Below are 22,871 nucleotides of genomic sequence, written 5' to 3' on the forward strand. Positions count from 1 at the left end.
AGGTGCTTCCTTCCCCCTAAGAGTGGGTCATCAGGGGTGCCTTTGTGTGTTGGGAACTTCTTGGACAATCTACAGTAGCAGACCCCTGCCTTCATCCCTTGGTGCCTGCATTGTCCTAACCTTTGCTTTGTGAGACCCAGCTATTAGCTCTGCTGTCCCTACATCTTCTTATTTCTTGGTAAATAAGCAATGGTTGCCAGCACAGCAAGAGAAGGTGATTTTGAAGCAGATAAGGTTGTTCCCATGTTTGTTCTCATGAGTGCCCATAAGCAGCTGTAGCACAGTCAGCAACATGAGAGTCTTGCCATTCTTGGAGAGCTCTCTCCATTTTTTATACTGATGGATATTTTACTTTCTAGGCCTACCTCTGCTCTTCCTTTGTGAAGAAGAGACCCTCAAAAATGAGGAATCCCCTAGAAAGAGAAAATGTTATGCCTGAAGCCACAAATGGGATGGCATTTGTCTTGGAACCCATTTCCCTGGTCCTGAAGGAGAGAGTTAGCTGCTTTATGCTATTAATTTTTTTTTCCTTAAATGTGCCTTTTATTGCATTATACTTCTCTTTCCATCACTTGCAAATTGATTATTCAGGTCCTACCTTTGACCTGTAAAAGCTCTAGTGAGATCAGAGCAGGTTTGGGGTTTTTTTAATTACTTTGTTTTTTCACAGTTGGTGTGAGCCATTCACAGCTGATAGGTCATGTGTGTAAAGAGTAAAAGTAAATATTATTTCAGATAGCAAAGGTCAAAGTGTTATATATGTTTGTCTTATTTTTTTTTAATATTAACTGTGCTGATAAGATAAGCTAATAAAACACCATTTAAAAATCAATACTGTTAGCTTTCCCTCACATTTCTGCCCATTGTGTGGCCCCAGGTGTGTGCATTTTGTGCAGAGCACAAGGTGCAGAGTGCTTCTACATGTCAAGCCATATCTGGAGAGCTCAGCCCTATCAGTTAAAATAGATATGTAGCTGAAAACTTTTCCCCTTACAATTGTGATGACTCTGCAGGCAGCTCCTCCTTCTCACAGTGCCTCATCCTGCTGCCTCCAGGCCCCACAGATCCTCCCTCCGAGCAGCTGGCAGGGGGTGTCCTTGTACAGCCCTTCCTCAGTGAACTTCAGGTGTGAGCAAAAACCAGCAGTGTTTGCCTCCTTGGGACTGGCCTGGCTTCACCTCCTGCCTCTCTTTTCCTTGTCAAACCTTTTGCTGGAACATGACCTTTCTCTGTTTTCTTGCAGGTACCTGAAGAAAATATAAATGGTGTGGTCAATGCACTCCAAGTCAGTCAAGCTGAAAAGCATTAGAAATCTTCTGAGCTGGTTCCAGATGCTTTTTATTATTCTAATAATAATAATTACTATTATTATTATTATTATTCTTTTTTTCTCACAGTATTTCTTGAAAAATCTGATTACAGAGAGTGACATGAAAAGAGACTGTGGAAAGTTGAGCAGAAACAGCTCCAATAAGCCTTTGTTTTAATTATTATTATAATATTATTATTATTATTATTATATTATTATTGTTATTGTTATTTTATTAAATTTATGAATGAGGGGCAGGAGGAAAGGGAGTTCTGATATGGTTTTCTGATGTTCAGCTCCGAGGTGAAGTGTACCCTGGCTGTGCTCTCAGTGTGGAAGGAGCTGCAGCCGATGGCAGCACCGTGGGGATGCTGCTGAGAGCAGTGGGATGGGCCAAGAGCAGATGGACACTGGCTCAGAGAGCCCTGAAAACCAGAACCAAAATGAAATATGGAATTAAACAGAAAAGACATTGTGTTGTACTGGGTTGTCTCCTCGCATCAGACTTCCTGAGGACTGTCCATCTTGCCTGTGTTGAGATAGGATGCAAAGGGTTCTGTTTCCCCTGACAGAACAGTTTGGTGTTGGAAAAGGGGAAAATACCCAGTTGTTTGACATTTCCCCTTTTTCTTCCTCCCTGCAGTCAAAGCCTGGCTGCTCTGAAAAAGCCTGGGCAGGGGGAGCTCAGCTCTGGCCAGCTCCTGGCAGGTGGTGTCACCCAGACTTGTGTCTGCATTGAAACTTGGCTGGTTTTGGTCAATTTTTTCCAGTCACTTTCCCACTGCTGCCGTTCCCCTGCTCCAGGACAGCTGTTGTCCCTTATCCCACATCAGAGCCTTCCCCCTGCCCTTGTTCCCCAGGGCCAGCAAGAGGAGGAAGGCCTCTTTTCTCCTGTCCCCTCAGGCTTTTTCCCACCCAGTGTGCACACATGGGGAAATAAAAGGATTGCCCAGGGTCCCTGGGTAGCTGCTCTTGCACATCCCAGGCCTCCTTGGCCACAGCAGCTTCCCCCTGCCAGGGCTCTGAGTCTTGTGGGGACCCTCCTGCAGTTTTTCATCAGCTCCTGCATCACACAGGTGGAAATTGCTGCTGGCTGGGGAAAGTAGAATGGTGCTGAAAATACCTAAAACCTGCTAGCATCTGGTCCTGTCACAGGAAGATGATGAGGCTTTTCCCATGGGGCAGCAATAGCATGTTTTCTTCTGGCTTTTACCAGAGCTGAGGGCCAGCAGGAGCCAGGCTGGTGGCACCGTGTCCAGGCTGTGGCCACTGGTGTGGAGAGCACAGCAGAGCCCAGGGCTGGGAGAGGAGTGTTACCCAAGAGTGGGTGCCAGCAGTCTGTCCCACGTGTGACCTTTTGTGATTACCAGCCCCAGCACATCTTACATTTCTTAACTTCTTCCACTTCAGTCTTGACATAAGGAAATGGCAGATCTTGCCATTTCCTGAGGGCTTTGCTGAGGGCTTCAGAGAGAGCCTCTGGCAGGATTTCCCTGAGGCTGTGCCAGCTGTGAGCCAGGGTTTTGCATTAATCTGGAGGCAGTAAGCAGGCACCTGGGATTGTGCCATGGGTGTGGTTTGTTCTGGTGTGTGGGACATGCAAACACAGACACAGCTCATTGATTGCTTCTGCATTCACAGTACTGGAGGGCAGTTATGGTTTCTGATGCTGCTGGATTCAAACACTGAGTTTCAAATCTGATTTTGCTGTTCCTTTACATGGGTTTTTGGAATTGTCCCACGATATGTTTATATTCACTTCAGATTTCTGAACTAAAGGTTTGTTCTAGAAGTGGCACTGTGCATTTCTGGATGTTTGTTTGGAAAGAAGCTTTGGGACACAGGCTGCACAGTGCAGTGTTGAAAGCGTTCAGAGATGTTTGCTGTGGCTCTGCCCTGTGCTGTGGGCACTGAGCTGGAGTGGTGGCTTTTCACCCCATATTTTATCAGTTACTCCTTGGGAAGGCAGATTGGCAGCGTGGCTGGCAGGGAGGGCAGCCTTGAGTTGCCAGCCCAGGTTTGTGGTCAGCTGAGTTGAGCCTGAGTTCTCTCTGTGTGCATGGATGGTGCCACCAGGACAGAGTCATCAGGACAGGGTCTTCCTTTTGCTCTGGGGTTTTGTCAACCTTTGGGAGATGTCAGTTTTGAAGATGCTGCTTCCAAAGGACTTCAATGTGGATAGGAAGGAATTAACTCCAAACAAGCAACTTTACTGAGCCTTAAATGAAAACAAAAAACCATAGGTTTTAATTTTCTAACATTGCACTCAGGCTATTTTAGAGGCTGATTTTTGTAATTTTTTTTTCCCCCAAGGGAATCAGCCTTATATTTGTGAAATCTGTAGAAAGCTTTGTGGTATTTTGAACCTTCCAAAGGAAGGTTGATGTCCCAGCACGGGACAGTTGGCCTGAAGAATTCACAGGATGTAAAATGCCATTGAGGGCTTCTGATGCTGCCATCATCCTTGACTTCACCTTTTGATTTCCTTTTATTGTTTTCTCCTGACATCCAAGAAGATTGTTTCAGACAACTTGATGCTTTCCCTTTAGTATTCCCTTCATATTTGTTCTGGTGGGAACTGGGATACTCCAAATGTGGCCAGAATTGGTGGAACTTTGTCCCTGCACCCAGCCTGAAGTCAGGATCAATGCAAGCTTGCATAGTGAGATCTGCCCTGCAGGAAGGGGTCTCTTTGTTAAATATTTTCATAGTAATAATAATACCACCACACTATTAACACTACAGTGCTTAGAGAAACCAAAGCAGGGGGCTCTGAACTCTCAGCACCCAGCCTTTGGGGTAGGGAAAAAGTTGAAGATATTTTCCTTTTAAATGCCTTGTGCTAATAGATCTGAGCCTCCTGACATTGTGCTGCTCACTGGTGTGTGGATAAAGGAGGAACATGGCTCAGTGGACACCCTTGGGCTGGGTGCCTGGATTACCTGCAGCTGCCAGTGCTGCCCTCAGCATCCCTGCTCAGCTCTGGGCAGCTCCAGCTGCCCATGGCCCTGCTAATGAGGGATGGCCTCAGTGCTGCAGGGGGGTTCCTGCCATCCTTGTGGAGTCCACACACCCACACAACTGTGCAAGAGCACTGGCTTGTCCAAACTCCTTCATTTACAGGTCAGCAAGGTGAATGGGAGGTGCTGGGTCCTGCAATGGCACAGTCAGTGTTCACTGAGCACAGGTGTTGCTGTCAGCACTGGATCATTGGTATTTTCTGTTAATCAAAAGGGAGAAATTCTTTATTTGGCCTCAGGCTGAGCATTGCTGCTAATTCCTGAAAGAAGGTGTCCCCCAACAACATTCAGTTATGGACAAGAAATCATTTTCTGATGAGGATTTCTTCTCTCTGTCACTTTGACTCTTGTGGCCATCTCCAGTAAGCAGCTTAAGGCATCTCACTTACCTGTTCCAGTCCTGCCTGCAAACATTGGATTGGATTAAACTTTTCTTATCTGCAGGAGAGTAAAACCCAGTAATCCTTTGCCAAAAATATTTACACTCTGCAGCATGTGCTGGGGTGTGTTTACATTGGCTAAAATGTGCAAAGCTGCCTCCAGCTCTCCCTACCTTCTCCCCATGAGTGCATCTGTCTGTCCTGTCTGTCTGTCCCCTGCCACGTGCCAGGGGCCAGCAGTATCTCTCAGGCATCCTGGCAGCACTGAACTGGTACAGAAACAGTCTGTGCATCCTCAGCAAGGCTGTGGGACCTTCCCAGGCTCCCTGGAAGGGAAACACTTGACTGTGAAGGTAATCTTGAGTTACTTTGCCATCCTTAGCCTCCTTCTTTATTTAATCCTTATGAAACACAGCTGGGTTGAGTTACCAGCTCCAGTTAGCAAAGGTGAAGGAAAGAAAGGGGTTCTGCAGTGTGAGACGTGCACTGGATGCTGATCAGCAAATCCTGGCTGCAGCAGTTAAAGCCTCTGCAGATGCTCTGGTGAGCACAGAGCAATGCACAGCCCCTGTTGTATGAAGGGAAAATGGTTGAAGTATGGATCAAAGTACATTCTCATTTTAGGATACGAATTTTCGGGTTCTGTACCTCTTTGGAACATACATAAGCCAAGATCTTTTCTTGGTGTCTTTAGACAGCACTGGTCATTTCAGATGTAAAGTCTGGGAATGAATGTTGCCATGCTACTGCAGATTCCATGAACAGCTTCCCCCTGCTCTGTAATTCTCTTGCAGCCATGACCTGTGCTTCTGCACGCTCTGACTTTGCAGAGGGCCTGGCCACAAGGGACTAACAAACCTCTGGCATCTCCTCCCAGCTGAGAGTGCCTAAGTTGTGCGGCCAAGGTGGAGGGAGTGGCACAGGGATGGCAGGCACACAGCTCCTCCCCTGCCTGCTCAGCTCCAGCATGGCCACAGCCAGCCCAGCTCAGCACTGTCCCAGCTGTGTGGAGCAGGAGAGTTCAAAAGAGCTTTTAATGCCCTGGGCTCCCTTGGGGGTTTGTTTTCATCCAATTTTAGCTTTCTGCAAAATTCTGTAAATGAATAGCCTGTCTTGTTCCCTTACTGTTAATTCCTTACATAACCCATTCTCTCCTTGTTTTCATTAGAATTAGAGGGTGGGTGATCACCTCAATTTCCCTGACAGGTTCACCTGCTCCCACCACCGAGCCATGCCAGCAGGTCCTGCTGCTGCTGGGATTTGGGTCTTGGTGCCAGAGTGCCCTGGAACATCTGCAGCCCCACCTTGCAGTGTCTGGTTGTGGCTGCACAGCACGGGCTGGTCGTCTCCTGCCAGAAGGGTTTAGTTCTGAGGGAGCACTGCACAGAGGGAGGAGAAGCCTCATTGTTCTCATCAGTGCTTTGGGCAGATTTTTAGTGTGGTTCCTCTGGGCTAAGGTTCAGTGAGCCATCACCCTGCAGGCTCACAATGCACCGTGCAAGGTCAGGGTTGTTAGGAGGGGTTGGCCCTTCTGGGGCCATAGTGCAATGCCACTTTATTAGTGCCTCAAGTGGCTTCAACAAGCCTGAGCATTTCTCTTTATCCCCTTTGTAAGGACTCCAAAGGAGCCCATATTCCCTCCAGACACCTAAACAACACTAACCCAGATTTCTAGAACTGCCAAGAGAGCAGAGATGCTCCTGGTGCAGAAACTGCCCAGCCTGGATCAGGGTCTGTCTCTCTTCCCTGGCTGCCTAGAACAGCTGTGCTGGGCAACCTGGGAAGGAAACACAAATCTTTAGGACTTTTTTATTTAAAAAGTTATTTATGTATCATTTGCTCTGTAAGTGAAATACCACTTTTGGCCTCAGACACACACCAAATAGGCTGAAGTTGGGTTGGGAACCCCAAACTCTTGCAGCCTCTCCTCCCTGCTCACCTCTCAGAAACCCCATGCAGCCTTTCATTGGGGAGGGTGGAAAAAATAGTGTATTTATTTCCCTTTAATTACCAGCTCTGATGCAAAGAGACAGGGTGGGGGAATCCTCCCCATGCAGGGGCCTTTGGTACAGCTCCTGCTCTGGGCTGCAGCCATGGAAAGGCTGCTTGCACCTGCCCTGTGGGCAGTGCCCATGGGCTCAGTGGGGCCAGGCCCTGCATGTGTGGGTGGGGAGATCCTGTAAGTTTGGGGGGACAAGGCACAGAGGAGCCTGAATGCATCAGTTGCCTTCATGAGCTCTGCACGAGGCAGGATGTTACAGCACCAGGCACAGGGAATGGTGGCAGCAGCTTGGGATCATGCACTGGACATTGTGTGGAGCTGAGAAGTGGCTGCTTTGCTTTCCCAGCAAGTGCACACGCTGCTTTTCTTTGCTGGTCTTATGCTGAAAAGCTGAGATTTATGTACTGTATGAAAAAAACAAAACAGAAAAAAGAAAAAATCCTAATGTTCCAAAATAAATGACAGTATATTTTGTACTTTGTAAAGTAATTAAACCGAAAAAGAATAAAAAGTGAAACTTATGCTGTCTGCTTTTGTACTGATCAAACTGATGAAAATAAAGCAGAGCTTGGCATTGTCTGCAAGATGTAACTCTCATTTCTTTCACCTACAGCCATACTGGGTGTCACTCACACACAATTTATGAAGGCCAGCAGACATTCTTGATCTCTCTGGTGTCCAGGTCCTGTCTCTGGGTGTATTGTACCCCTGCAGATGAAACCCACCACCATCCCCATCCTCCAGCTGTTTTCTGGAAACCACCAAACCTTTTCAGTGTAGTGTAATCCATTGTTTACTCTCGTGATCAAAACAGTCATGTAAGAAGTTACTGTGGGATTGTTAATATGGAATGCAGCCTTAATACAGAGCACTGCCCCACAATCTCAGCACTGCCTACAACTCCCCACAAAAGCAAATGGCATCTTAAGGTAAATAACAGGACTGAGGCTGTTAAACTGGTGTCCAGACCCCAAAGATACTGATACCTTTCCACAACAGTATTTTTCTTACCTCACCTGCCCAGGCCCACACCTTTGAGCAGGAGGGGCACGGGAGGGAGGTGGGGGAGATTCCAGCCCCTTGCAAAAAATGCTACAAAAATAGATTTTTATGAGTTATGATGAAGCACAGTGAAGTAATATTGTTTCTGGAGTATTTTGAATGGTGAAGGCTATTAGGTTCTCTGACTCATCTGTTTTTGAAGGATCCTGTAGAGAAAAGTCTGTTGTAACACAGCAAGTGCCTGAGATAATCTTTATCTTACAGGTGTTGGTGTGTTTTATCCCCAGCAGGGCAGTCTGCTGACAGATGAGACCAGCCTTGCTGTGTGGGGGCTGCAGGGCAGCCTGGGGGGGCCATGCTGGATTCAACTCTCAGCAGGGAATTGCCAGGACCCCTTGGGATGGTGGGGTGTGGAGACCTGAATTTGTGCAGGTGTGCTTGGGCCTGAAGCTCTCACCCAGCCTTCCTGCAGCTCCTCCAGTCCCCAGCCACTGTGGCACCTCTATCAGGCTGCCTGGAGCTGTTTGTGCACAGGGCTCTGCACCAGGGGACCCTCCTGAAGCCCTTCTGGGCTATTTTAAGCCAAACACGCCAGCACAGTGCTGATCTGAGGGCAAATCACTTGTGTAATCAATGCCAAATCAAGCAGATTATTCTAGTTCTAATTTGAGCTGCTCCCCATGTGCATCCTTGGCCCATACACTCCCTCACTGCAGGTATATTTAGGGATGCTGGGATATTTTGGGCTGTCTACTTTGCCATACTTTGAAGGACAAAATGATGCAAAGTTGCAGTTCACAACAGTGGTGACCTGAAGCTACCCCAGCACAGCTGGGCTCCTGTATGGCCCTGGTCCTGCAGGAGAAGCATAAGCCACACCTCAGGTAGGATCTGCCTTCAACACACAAGGGGTGTGGTGGGGAAGAGGATATTTTTATTTTCTGAGCCAAGACTGAGCCCATCAGCAGGAGCAGCTCCCAAAGAACTGCTTTAGAAAGGGGAAAAACTGCTGCACAGCAGCAGCTAAAAGAAAGGAGTGAGAATCTGTGACAGACAACCATGTAGAAACAAAGGTCAGCAGAGGAGATGAAGGAAGTACAAAAGTCAGAAGCAGGGCTGAACCTGGGAAAAAGGGAGAGGTGTGGGAAAGGTTAGACTTTTCTGTAGTTACTCTAACTACACCAAAGAGTGCAGGTTCTGTGTGTAGTAGTGTGTGTGTAGGTTAGACTTCTAGTTAGACATACTAATTCCTCATTACCCTGCTCTGTTTCATTGGCAATAAAATAATTTCCCCAACGTGAGTCTGCTGTGCCCATGATGGTAACAGCTCCCCTGTCCTTGTTCAACCCAAGTTTTCCTTCAGATTCTCTCTCCCTGTCCTGTTGATGAGGGAGGAATGACAGAGCAGGCGGGGGGGCACAAGGTCCCAATGCTCCCCCCACACTGTAACAAAAACATGGGCAAGTGCTGGTGCTTGCCAGACTGCTCTCACTGCCACTAACCTTGTTCCCACTAAGCAACATGTCTGAGAACAGCCACAATCACTATAATGAAGGCACAAAAACCCCCCACTGCATTAAGCCATACAACACTTCTTTTTAGGGCTGAAGACCTCATTGGCATCTCATTAACACAGAATTTGCAATTTATTGTACAGCAAGAATGCAACACAAGGACTCAACCCAGCTCTTGAGAAGGCCCAGCCCCAAGGTGCACCAGGAAACAGCTGTGAATGAGAGCAGCTCCCATGAGGCCAACAAGACATGCCTGGGCACCACACACTGCTCAAGTTGCATAGAATAAGGTATAAATTAAAGCCAACCAAATGAGAATTCACAGTTCTGAAGGTCTGCCAGTTTCATGGTAGCTTTTTGTTCTGTCCCAACCACCCAGCAGTGCGTGTTACACAGGAACATCAACAACAACTCAAGAGATGTGGCTCTATTTCCATGTACTTTGGTTCACCTTTCCTATATTTCATGCAAACCCTTCAAAATTTACTTTAATTAAAGTTTACACACTGAATTTTGGCACAGAATTTCATCTAATGAAGCCAATATATGGATGCAATACCTACCTACAACACCATCAGTCCTGCAGGTATGGAGCCAGCCCAGCTGACAAAAGTGGTTTCCTGTCACATAACTGACCCAAAATGCTGCAGTTCAAATGCAGAGCCAATCAATGCATGAGCAAATCATGCTCAACAATACGCCTATTACTACTGATAAAGATTTTATCATCACTTTATTGAAAACCTACTAGCTTGGATTCCACCTAAACAGTTTGCACACGAAAGTATCCCACACAGAGAGAAAAGTCACAACTCTGCCTGATGTTTGGAGTGTTTCACAGGAGGCAGTTCCCCACACTTGGGTGTGAGATTGGGTAAGTGCCTGCTACAGATACAGCTGTTGCATCCCATCTCTATCAGCTTACTGCTAAGAAGGTACCAAGGAATGTAGCTCTGCTTTTTACCCATTCCTTCCCCTGCTAGGCAATCCTGAAATCCCCAGGTAATTACAACTGAGAGCCACCATACCTCTGAAAACAGAAAGAGTGTAGGGAATCCAAAAACAATCAAAGGCAGTGATGTGTGATCAGCACAAGGAGACAAAGGTACCTGAGGGGTGGTGAGCACTGCTCACATCCATGCCTGAGCACTGATTTTGCAGGCAGCTGATCAAGGGCTGTGTTTCCAGCCTCCCTCAATAAGCTAGACTGGCTTGTCACCATCCATCTGTCCTGCAGCACAGAGCCTGCTGTCTTATTTGATAGTACTTACCCCTGCAAACAGGCTCTCACTCTTTGAATGTGCTCCTTTGGTGTTCAGTCTTTAGCACTAATACAGAAGGTCTTCAACAGCCCTCAGACACATCACTGCCTCCAGGCAAGGGCTGTGCATTCAGTTTCTGCACAGGGTAACAGCCTTGGCACAGGGCAGATCAGGATGGCCACCCAGGACAACTGTGCTGGGCTTCAGGACATAGCATGACCTCTCTTCCACACAATAGTAATAAAAAACCACCCAAGTTTTCCCTTGAGAAATAGTCTGGCTCTGCAAAACACTAACTCCAGAACTGATGACAGGAAATGTCCATATTTCAATGTCCTGTGTTGTAGATTTCATCCCATGCCAGTCTTCCTTAAGGGAGATGCTCTGCATGCACAGAGGGGTTCACCAGCTTGGGGCTGGGCCTCAGATTCTCTGGGAGCTCATCACAAAGGAGCAAGAGCACTCCCTGCATCTCCATGCTCCTCGGGGAACGTGCTTCCTTCCTGCAGCCAGGCCACAGCATTTCAGCAAGGCAGGGATGATAAGGCACCCAGACGCTGCTTTAGCTGTCTGCTCACAGTCACTTGGTTCCATAAAATGAGTTTTCCTTTCCAAGAAGCTCAAAAACAAGCCCTGGTACAGTGCTGAGACCCAGCAACATCTCTAGGTGAAAGACCTGACCATGCTTACCATATGATCAACTCCACACGCCACATCCACCACCTCTCCGGGTACAGTCACCTGGGTGAAACACATGACACTGCGTTATTTATCCAGCTGGAACTTTGTACCTGGTACTTCCTATTTCTCATCCTCCTTCTGCTCAACATGCCAGCTAGTTTCACAGGGATTTGTACCAATGCAAGTGCCAACTTGAAAGCACAGAAAGAGCAAGATTCAGCACCAGGCAGGCTTGTGCACTGAGCTGTGAAATACTCTTTTTCCTTCACAGAAGCCCATAAAGCTTTGGAAGGAGAAAGAAGAGCAGGCTCACTAGCAGACAGTGAGGAGATTGTAGCCTCAGCCCATCTGTTCAGCAGCAGGAGCAGCATGACTGAACAGAGCATAATCTAGACATTAGGAAGAGGGTCTGCCCAAGTACCACAGGGATTTGCCTCTTCTTTCATCATCAAGAACCGGAACAAGACAAAGATTCAACTCACCCTAAGGCAGTTTGTGCTTTGATGCCAATAGACCAGCGCCTCACTCCTGAAGCTTACTCACTTAAAACTGACTTCAAACTTGAGGAAAGCAGAGTCTAAAAAAGCAAGTTTTTCCTTAGAGGCAAGACAGAGGACAGCAGCTAGTTGTAGGGCAGGAGGTCACAGACAAGGATCCTGGCACATTGCCACAGCACTGTCAGACAGGAGCTGCCTGTCTCAAAGGGCATAACCCCCAATGTCCAGCCACACCTGGGGAAGTGAATTCAGAAATTCCACTCAGCCATAGCAGTGTGGTTTTAGGCAAATGTTCCAGAGTTGGTCTGGTTTTGTTCATTTTTAAGAAAAGAAGAAAGCATACTACAGAAACACATTTACTGCAAGTTCAGACACAGACAGGGACTCCAGGGTGGTCCAACTGATCGCCTCCCTCATCTCCTACTTGGCCTTCATGGAGACCAGGAGCATCTGTTAGGCTGAATGCTCAACTCCAGAACCAAAATCTCTTCTACATCCACTGAGTCTGGCTCCCAGAGGCATTGGGGGGAAGCAGTGGAACTGGAAGCACTGTGAAACAGCTATGAACACAGCTGAGTAAGGATCTCCTGCTGTAACCTGACAGCCAGTCCAGTGATCCACAGGTGGGAAGGAAGTCCACTGCTATGTGGACCTGCAGCCACTACAGCCCAAAATGTTCACCAAATTTAGGTGAGGAATGACTTGGACAGATGACCAATGTCTTTCTTTGCAGCACATATAAACAGAAGCACAGGTTAGGAGGGGAAGGGAGAGGCAGTAAGGGTAGCAAGCAGATGATGGTGGACAGGAAGGAGATGAGAACTGTTCAGATGTGGTGGCACAGCACCAGATGCTGTTCTAGGATTCAAAATCATTACTGGCATAGCATACTAAAAGGTTTACTGAATACCTCCATTCCCAAGCAGACTACACAAGGACCTCTGGAAAACAAAGCACTTCTACAGTCATCTTAGGCTTCCACTCCTTTCAGAATTACTCAGCAAAACCACACAGCAAATGATGGTCCTTGCCCTAAGGATAACAAAAACTAGCCAAACAATATACTCTTGGCCTTAATACCACCATCCTTACCCTCCATGGGAAATACTGGTCTTCCATTCTTCCAGTTCCTAGGCACCCTCTTAGATTCTTTCCCCACACAAACAGTTCTCCTTTGTCTACACAGGAGAAAAAAAAAAAAAAAAAAAAAGAGAATAAAATCACTCAAAAGGAAGAATTCTATTTGTGATGCTGGCAAATGTGGCTGCAGTGTTTCTGGGAGTACACAGGGTGATTCAAGCAGTATGACAAATACCAGATTTACTTCAAGGTACAATAAATGTACTTGCATTTGGAGAAAATTATGCCTAATGAACAGTACAAGACACAAGTTCTCCTTGTGCACACATCTTTGTTTACCCCTCTTACATCACCTGCTTTGGAATTCTATTTGAAAGAAGAGTGCAGCAGCAGAAATTCCAGGGAATCATTTGTGAAATTAATAATTTGTGCTGAAAGTTAGACAACTGCAGTTGATCTGTATCAGCTATCATCAGAGCAAATCCAGTAAGCAAGGCAGTGAGATCTGTCCCAAGCCATCACCTGGAGACTGTTTATTTGACTGTCTGAAAGAAGTGACCTTCTAATGACAGCTATGGAAAAGCAAAAATTTGTGTTGAACAGAGCTGAAGAGTTTTGAGCTCCTCAGGAAAACACACAAACCTCAGAAGTGTTTGGATCAGCTCCACAGCAGAAACAACCAAAACACAATCTATAACACATGGGGTTTTTTCCTCTTCTGCCAATAACACAGCAACAGGACCTCCCCATGGCAGCAGAATGAGAAACTTACTTGTAAGTGCTGCAAATTGGCTGAGTCCACAGCGAACATGAGCAACACGGATGTCTGGACTGAAGTCTGACCAGCCAAAAAGGCTGGGTGGGATCATCTCTGGCACTGCTGTCTCTATTAGATTTGGTCCTTTCCCAAGAATTCCATATCCCCAGACAAAAACATTTCCTTCTTCTGTATTACAATAAGAACACATTCTGTAAGAAAGTCTGTGCTTGTGAAATTCACGCCACAACCAAGAGTTAATCAGAACCAAAGGGGTATTTTCCTTTCTTCCAGTCTAATACTTTTTGATTATTTAAAAGCTGCAAATAATGCATTCCCATCCAAATGCCTCAATCTTTTCCTAAGCTATACAAGCATATCGAGCCTCCTACGCAAAACTTTCATGGGGAAATAATGCCAACACAAGAGTTAGCTGGATAAAATACTTCAGCCTACTTCTCACTATAGGCCATGACAAACAAAAGAGGTAAGAGCAAACAGCTGCCATGCTCTTGTTCTAAGTCTGCACACACTGGAAGCAATGTTCTGCACTAGTGAAAACAACTCCTCCAGTACATTCCTATATCACGTTTCTCAGCCTCCCAGCTTTCCTCCTAACATACAGTATTACCCTGTTTCCAGAAAACAAGATACTTGTTTCATAATGTTACATTCCTCCTACAGTGTGGCCTTGCAGCAAAGCCAATGATTCTACCAGTGAACTCACCTGTCAGCACCATGTTGCCAGTCCCTCCACAGGCAGCCTCCTTTATCTTCCCAATCTTGAATGGCAAATGCCTGGGAACATTCACCTGTACAAGATTGCAGAAGAGTAGTTAGAAACAAGGTAAACTTCAAACTAGATACATTTTAACTCGTTCATTAGCTCTAGTTAGAGCTCACATACATTGGATTCCTGATACAACCTTTATTGACTGAATAATAAAATGAGTGCAAGTCCCAAAATGAAAAAAACCCTCTATGAATTCATTAAGGTGAGGACAAAGTGGAAAAAGTTACCTACAGGAAAGCTTACATGCATGGCAACAGGGCTAAGAATGACTAATAACTGCTTCTTATCCCTGGGTTTTAGAAGTCAGACACAATGGGGAAGTCAACAGGTTGTCTTCACACTGGGTTAGTTCACTAAAATTCAGTTTGCAGTGGCATTTTTGAACGTACTAGGGAAAAAATTACTTAAAGAAAATGGCACTTATTTGGTACAGTCCAACACACATACATACATTTGTAAAGAGCAATCTTTGATTTCACAGCTCTGCCATTCTACACTTTGGACTGCATCTGTATTTTAGCTAAAGCTCATTTTTGGTTCATCCATTTCAGATGCTGCAGAGCTCCATTGCCCACGCAGCCAGGAAAACAGCTACACTGCAAAATCTGATCATTGTCCTCAGGCCTTATGGGTCTCAGCATTCAGCCCTAGATTAAGGCTACATTAGGAGAGGCACAGGAAAAGCTTTCTAAAAATTTTGCTAAAGCTATTCTAATACAATTGTCAGCTCTTAGCCTTCTGCCAAGAGTAGCTTGAGTATTGATTAATTTCCTGACTCCATTTCCTAAAGTAGCTGCAACATGAGACCAAGTGCCTAACTACCTCAGTAATATAATGCCTAGTGTGAACTCAGCAATCTAACAATGCCCCATGTAAGCTGGCTAAAAAACCCTTTCATCTGTGAGACACTGGAGTTTAGGACTCAAGTTATAAACCCACTAAGGATGCCCATGAAAAATTCACCAGCATACAGGTTGACTGGAAAGGACTTCCAAGAGCCATCTGGATCAGCACTATCCTCAAAGTAGGATCACCTGAAATCCTAGAATAGCCAGCCAAAAAACTAATTCCTGTCCTGAAATCAGCAAAAGCACTTGGGCTGGGTCTCAATTTGGTGCAAAGTCCATGGCATGGAGAAAGAAGAATACAGAGTTCTTAGACTAACAAACTAGGGTGAGGTGACACAAACCTTTGCCTGTCAAAGTGGGAAAACATATTGTCCCCTAAAGCTACACAAACATGTCAGACAGGTTGGTTTTGTAAGCTTATGTAAAAGCAGACTGCTAGTGGTGTTTGTATCTGCTGCCAAAAGAACCCAGAACAGGGAAAAACACATAATTTTTAACTCTGAACAGCAGCTGAACTGAAAGACATAAATACACACCCCTAAGTCAACTGACCTGTGTATTTTCTGTGACAGATGCCAACTGCAAGTATTCTGAATTTCCCCAGCCAAAGACATCTCCTTCATCTGAAACAGCCAGACAACAGTCCCCATAGGAAGAGACCTGGATAATGTTTACTCCAGCAATGTCCCCATGCAGCTTAGTAGGAACACTGGTGATGTTATAGTGTCCAAGACCTGAAAGGAAAAAAAGTACAGATTATGAAGAATTTTTTTCCAGACACACTTTTAATGACTGCATATGACCATTTCTGTCATGCTATAACAAAATCACCCTTCCTCTGAAATAAATTTTTCTGTCTATACTGCTTAATTAACAGCTGCAACAGACACCATTTCCACTAGCCAAAGCCACCTCTCTGGAGTACACAACAACTTTATACAATTGCCCCCTGAAGAGTCTCATATCTCTTGTCTGCATGGACCAAAGTGTTTGAAGAACAATAACCAAGCCAGGCAGATATCCCATCAGAGATGAAGTTTCACAAATTGACTGCATCCTATCTTCTGCTAGGAGAGCCATGAGTCACAGCACACTGCAATCAGTCAGACAACAGCTGGGGAAATGGCAAAAGAGGCTGGGAAGAAAATGCTTTACATGACAAACTGCTGCCTGGAAAAGAGTCCAGAATGTAATGACAGAAAGCTGGGTTATACTATATTGGCACACAAGAATTATGGGAAGCACTCAGCTTTGGGAGCAGCAGAACGAATAGAGAGTAGGAATTACTGAGAGGAGGAAGTTCTCTGCAGCAGAAGCCACCACAGAAAGGGCTCACCAAGGATCCCATGGTAAAATGTGCAACAGCTACCAAAGTGTTCATCAGTTCAAAAGTACAGAACAGCCCCAAAACAAGGAAGGAAAAACCACCACCAAACTGAAGAGCAAAGCTGTCCATGTCACCTCCACATCCCCTCAAAAGCTTTAAATAGCAAACACACTCTCCTCCAGCTGCATGCTTGCATTGCCAGAGCACCATCCTAAAGGTCCTCAAAAGATGAACAGGATTGTCTTAGTTTAGTTACACAAGAGAACTGAAAATATCTACACACAACTGGAAACATCAGCAGCCCCTTTCTGTCCACACATGTATGACAAACAGACATGACAACTTCTCAATTAGGGCAGCTTGCTGTATTCATCAATACCCTGAAAAGCAAGCTGAGCTGAGTTCCTACCTGTTTGTCCATCAGCTCCCCATCCACATGCATAGACTGTACCTTTCTTGGTTCTAAACAGACTGTGGTCCTGCCCACACACAACCTGCACACAAACAAGAGGTCAGAGCTAGTCAGGAAAGGTCACATGCTCAGACTTGATTTAGTGAAGCATTACTGACAGATAAATTGAGCAATGAACCTCTATGATGTCCATCAGCTCAGACTTTGACCTTTCTCTCTTGATCACATGGCTCTAGAGAAAGGGAAGGCCAAGAGCCACAAGACACAACATAGAAAACAGCAGAAAACTACAGGGGCACAGACATACCAACAAACTGCTCCTGTGCCTGGGAATACTGCAGCCATGGCAGGTGTTTCTGCTGCCCTGCAGTCCCTTGCTCTCCTAGGAACCTGACCTAGAAAAATGCTGGCTAGCCTAAGTGGATGGTTTTACAGCTCATTTTTGAAAAGGCAAAGACAAAATTTAAACTCTGAAGCAATATAGAAGTGACAATAGGGAAGAAATCACGACAGGAAGAGAACAGTGGTGTGGAGAGCCTAGAAGTAGACTTCTAGGTAGACTTTAGAAAGTAGACTTTCTACACAATAGTGTAGAAAAGAAGAATCATCTCCTTGACCTGTAGGTAACACTCCCCCTAATGCAGCCCAGGGTATCATTAGCCTTCTCTACAGCAAGGCACATGGTCAGCCTGATGTACCCTAGGGACTTTTCTGCACAGCTGCCTTTCAAACAGTCACCCCTAGCCCGTGGTGGTGTCTGAAATTGTTCTGCACCAGCAACAGGACTTAGCCACTTCCACTGCTGAACTTGATGAGGCTCATGTAGGCCTATTTCTCCAGCCTCTGGATGGCAGCACCAGCCTCTGGTTTATCAGTCACTCCCCTCAGAGTTTTATGCCATCTGCTATCTGCTGAGGGAACACTCTGTGATCCAGATCACTAGTGAAACAGGATTGGAGCCCAGATCCCTGGAGTACTGCAGCTGTTACTGGTTTCAACTTGGCTTCGAGCCAGCGACTGCCACCCTCTGAGCTTGGCTGTTCAGCTGGTTTCCAATTCATCTTCAGGACTGAGTTCAGATGATCCTCTTACCTGGACAACTCTGCTGTCAAATTCCTTCAGCTGATGAATGAGATGGCTTTCACTGGACACCAAACAACCACCAAGAAGAGAAAAGGCAACACAGAGGATTTCAGAAGACTGCAACTGAAAAACACAAAGGTAAACCTGCCTCTACTGAAAACTACTTTATTACCACAAGTAGAGAAATTTGTTCACATGTAGTTTCACCACAAAATGAAGAGGAAACATAATTCTACATTCTCTTATTTAAGAAGTTAAGCACTGTCACTTTTAATATATAAGCTCTTGTAATAATTGGGGGTAGGAGCAACCCTCAAAGACAGTCCCTAGTCTAAAATGAGCAGAGACACTAAATAACACTGCAATACTCATATGAACACTACACTTGGCTAGAGGTAAGCCAGGTATCCCAGAGCACAGTGTAGTGCTAACAGCCCTGCAGTTTTTTCACTATACCAGGAATTATGAACAATAATTCCAGTATCAAGAGAAACAAAAGCTACCTAATTACAGCTATTTTCTCAAACTTCACAGACCAAGCGTTGTGGATCACAGACAGAGCAATGAACAAGAATTTTTTTTGGTCCTACTAGGGAATCAGAAACTCGACATATTCCCACTATTACTTACTCTATTATACAGAGCAGTTTGAGCATATGCTTTGGTGCAACCCACAAAAAACCCAGTGAAGGAAAAGCACTACAGACTCAGCAGAGACTTAAAAGGACACTTCTTCTGTAATTAAATGGCACTTCCAGCATCCTCAGGAACAGCACATGTACTCTGAGCAGCCAAAAGGAGAAAGCACAACGACTAACACAAACTACCTAAAGCAATTTATGAAGGCTGGGTTCTCTCACTATGCCCTGCAAGAACTGTCCCATGCTGACATTCTTTTGTCTCTTGTGAATGTGGTAAGCAGAGTGCTAGTGCCCAGCCTGGGTTCAAAGCCAGGCTGCTTGTATGATGCCTGCAGTACAAAAGCCTGATCTCAGACTCCTTAATCTTAAATGGCATGCTTAACTACCACACCTTTTCCACCTTTAGGCTTTTCTGCAGGGTTGTTTTCATGCAATTATGTTTTCAACATTAAGAAAGTTCAGGATCTTTGAATTCTTACCTGTAAATTTCATCTTCAACAACCTTCCGGCCACACTGTCCATAAGAATTGTTTCCCATTGTGAAAACTGAAAAACAATGATAAAATACACTAGCTTTATTACTGCCCAATCCCCTGAAAGCCTCTTTTCAGGTCCACAAAGTATTTTCACACACTTCTAAGTCTGAAAGTTGGAGCACAGCAATGTAAAAATTGGCATAAGCTTTTTTCAAAGGAAGTCCACTTGAATTAAAGTGACTGAATCCATTTTCACCAACACCAGCCAGCAGTATCGCTGCAGGCACAGCAGCAGTACCTGGAGCCCACTGTTTGTCACAGTCAGCATTGCCTGGTTCACCCTGCTGATGTCAGAGACTCAGATCAGCATTCCCACAGGAGTGGGTATCAATAAACCAACCAGTGCACCCACTAAGAAACTGCACTGGATCACTTGGTGCAGCACTGCATCAGAGTTCCCAGGGATGTGGAGAGACAATTCACCAACAGGATCTTTTCTATAAAGGATTATTAATTAATTGCTGTTATAAACACAGCACTCTGGGGCTTCAAGGGGAAGTAACACAGGAGTACTGGCATAGTCACCCAAATTTGTGTTCAAAAACACATCTGAGTGAACAAGACAAAAAGGCTGCACTCAGCCAGGCCTGGGGCTGGAGAAACAAACCTTGCAGTAAAAAGCACCCAACACATTTACAACTTAAGCTAAGTGAAGCTCATGGCTTTGCCTTGCAGAAGCAATCCTACAAGGCCAACAGCTGCCTGCATCCCATTTACAGTGCAAAAACCCACCTGGGATACAGTTCTAAAAGACAGAAGACAATTTTTTCCCAAGCTTTTAGTAAAAGCATAGTCAGGCACCCCTTGACATCATCAGCACAAGCAACACTGTACCTCCTTCATTATCTGTCAGGACCAGGGAATGGGCTCTCCCACAGGACACTTGCAAGACTCGAGTTTGCTGTGGCTTCTCCAGTGGTAACGGAATTGGAGATGGTTCCAAGACATATTCATAGCCCTTAGCTTCAGGAAGAGACAACAATTTTAAGACAGTAGCTTCCACAAAGTAAATTCAACATGTATTTGCTGATCCTGTTGTACATTCACACACTCACTTCTGCTTTGTTATAAAAGCAGATACATTTTAGAAAAGCAAGATACTAACCAAAGAGGTTGACAGGGACTTATCACAGAGGGAGGGAGAAGGTAAAAGCTGAAGGCAATAATCACTGCCTAAAAGAAAGCCCACCATAACTAGAGGGTGAATGTTTTTAAGGCTTCAGATAGCAGAATTGTGAAACTGAGGCTTTCACCCACATGTTCAACCACTTCAGTGAATACAGCTGGATCACTAGAGCCTAGTGTCACACACAAACATTCTGTGCAACTGGGGATACTGCAAACAAGGTACAAGAGCAACAATCACAAAAATGTATCAGGAAAGGTGAAAAACGTCTTAGTGCTTCATATTAAAAGAAAAGTAGATTACAAGCACCTTCAGAAATAAGGAATGCAAGAAAGATTAGCTAGGCTAGGTTCATAAGGAATAAGACATCTAACATTTATGAAAAACGACATGCTCTACTTTAAAAAGATTTAGCAACTTGAAGAACACATAATCAGTTACAGCCAACTTGCAGGGAGAAAGAAGAGCAAAACCCCAACAAAACAAAACAAACCCAACCCACACCTAAATTTACAAAAAAAAAATGAAAATTAAAAAAATTTACAGATGGTCTTTTGCAGGAAGGTACTAGTGGATGTGAGGGCAGCAATGAGCAACACATGTACCACAGGCATACTGCAGTGTCACCCTGTAAGTCTTCAAAACACTTAAATGCTTACTTTGATCTCTTCTGCTTCTCTGGAATCCAAGCTGGGAATCCTTGTTGAGCCCCATGCCCCACACCTTGGTGATGTCTCTGGTATTAGAAGCCAGCAGTGTGAATCCATAACCGCAGGCAGCAGAGGATATCTTTGAAGACACACAAAACCCACACCATTTAGTCACAAACTGTGGCTTAGAAAAACAAGTTTCACCCCACATTTGTCCATCAGCATTCACTTTTCATTAAGATACATTCACATGCAGCCCAAATTTATGGCATGTATGGTCTTGCAAAAATTATCAGTCTTCTGTGATAAGTACAATGGTGAAAACTCAGGTCCAACCTTTCTGCCTCAAAGTTTTGGTTTTGTGTGCATACATCTTTATTTCTGCATTACCTTGAGCCCATTCAACACCACAGAAAGACCTGATTGCTGACCTGCATCAGCAGGTTAAAAAAACAAACCAAAACCAAACACATAAAAAACCAAACCAAAGAAAGATCTAGAGATACTAAGAGAATAACATGTTTTACTCCTTTTGACAAAAGAAGCCCAGCATAAAAGCCACATGAGGAGGAACTGTGGTCACTTGGACTGTGGAGAAATGGAGACTGAGGTCAGATCTCACTGGAGTCTGCAGCTCCGACCTCTGCTGTGGGACCAGGGACAAGACACGAGGGAACCGCTGGAGCTGTGCCAGGGGAGGTTTACACTGGGTATCAGGAAAAGGCTCTTTCCCCAGAGGATGATCAGGCTCCCCAGGGAATGGGCACAGCCCCAAGGAAAACTCAGGTGCAGGGTGGGATTGTTGGGCTGTCCTGCGTGGAGTTGGACTCCACGAGTCTCTTCCAACTCAAGGTATTCCATGAACGCTCCATCTCTGCACTAGACAGCAGAGCATGTGTGAAACACGTAGGCAAAAGAATAACATAATTTTCAACACAATGTCCCGTTTGTCAGGTGGGAGCACCCCCAGAGCCACTGGTAGAGGCCAAATTTATCTGGCAAATGCTCTTCACACCCTGGCTGTCCAATGCCTCTAACAAAATTACAAACACATATTTTCTAAACTATATGCTGCTGCAGTTAAACCAGTAATCATCCCAAGCAATACCACTATATCGATAAAAAACACTGAATCGTGACAAAGCCTTTAAATCCGATTCAGTAACGCCGTTCTCGGCTGTGCTAAGCCCCGATCAAGCCCCGGCGGCCGGGAGAGACACGATGGGACCGGGCTCACCTTCTCCTGTGTCTCCAGGCGGTACGGCGTGGTTTGGATGCGCCGCGGCTTCTTCCAGCTCGCGTCCGGCTTCACGAAGCTGGGGATGCCCAGGGCGCCCGAGTAGCTGAAGCCCCACACGAACACGCGGTCGTTGCGCTTGGCCGCCTTCCCCGCGTACTGGAACACCGGGGCGGCCTCCTCGGCCTCCCGCAGCTGGCGGGTGCTCGGCGGCCCCGCCGCCCTGCAGAGCAGCCGCCGCGCCAGCCCCGCCATGACTCCCCTCAGGCCGCCGCCATCTTGGCTCTGTCCTCCACGCGCGCCTGCGCAGCGCCACCTCCCCTGCGCGCACGCGCCCGGCAGCGGCGGGGTGAGCGCTTCTCTTAAAGGGGCCGCGCCTCCCTCTGAGGGAGCGCCCGCTCCCGCCCAGAGCCAGAGCGACATCAGAACCTGCAGGCCGGCCCAAAGTCAAATCATACAACCAGACCTAGACCTAGATCTAAACACACCCCCAGAACCCAAATGTGGACTTCGACCCAGGCCCAAACAAAGATAAAAACTGAAACTCAGACCCAAACCTCCACGTAGGCCCAGGCCCATCCCAAACCCAAAGCGAGACCGTGGCCAAGCCAGCCCCGCCCGGCCCAGCGATGGCAGCGCTGGCTCTGGGGTAACCCAATGGACCTGTCCCGCCACACTCCGTGGGAGCAACAGCCCTGGCTCAAACACTGAGCC

General features: G+C 46.0%; 2 protein-coding genes across 11 annotated transcripts in view; one reads left to right on the forward strand and one right to left on the reverse strand.

The window, feature by feature from the left end:
• The window catches only part of CASTOR2 (cytosolic arginine sensor for mTORC1 subunit 2), a 78,576-nt gene extending 71,281 nt beyond the window's left edge, over window positions 1-7,295 (forward strand). For all 7 annotated transcript variants that reach the window (XM_015646551.2, XM_015646552.2, XM_015646553.3 and 4 more), the window contains one exon: window positions 1,244-7,295. In XM_015646551.2, the coding sequence (XP_015502037.1) occupies window positions 1,244-1,309 (66 nt within the window). In that variant the 3' untranslated portion in view covers window positions 1,310-7,295. The remainder of the gene's footprint in view (window positions 1-1,243) is intronic.
• A 2,042-nt stretch (window positions 7,296-9,337) lies between these two features.
• Window positions 9,338-22,595, reverse strand: RCC1L (RCC1 like). Of its 4 annotated transcripts, XR_002002368.2 has the most exons (12): window positions 22,158-22,438; window positions 20,930-21,059; window positions 19,979-20,107; window positions 19,088-19,154; window positions 17,977-18,028; window positions 16,882-16,966; window positions 15,698-15,879; window positions 14,232-14,316; window positions 13,520-13,693; window positions 12,760-12,845; window positions 11,653-11,747; window positions 11,142-11,230 (listed from the first exon to the last, which is right to left on the reverse strand). XR_002002368.2 is itself a non-coding variant. In XM_015646546.2 (11 exons), exons 1-11 carry the CDS (start codon window positions 22,578-22,580, stop codon window positions 11,153-11,155), a joined length of 1,491 nt encoding a protein of 496 aa, XP_015502032.1. In that variant the 5' UTR covers window positions 22,581-22,595; the 3' UTR covers window positions 9,338-11,152. The 4 variants fall into 4 exon arrangements, 3 of the variants coding, with proteins under 3 accessions (XP_015502032.1, XP_018864171.2, XP_015502033.2); XM_015646546.2 differs by lacking the exon at window positions 11,653-11,747 and having other exon boundaries at window positions 9,338-11,230; window positions 22,158-22,595; XM_019008626.2 differs by having other exon boundaries at window positions 9,338-11,747.
• Between the last annotated feature and the right edge of the window lie 276 nt (window positions 22,596-22,871).

The sequence above is a fragment of the Parus major genome, chromosome 19, assembly GCF_001522545.3.
Source record: "Parus major isolate Abel chromosome 19, Parus_major1.1, whole genome shotgun sequence".
NCBI lineage: Eukaryota > Metazoa > Chordata > Aves > Passeriformes > Paridae > Parus > Parus major.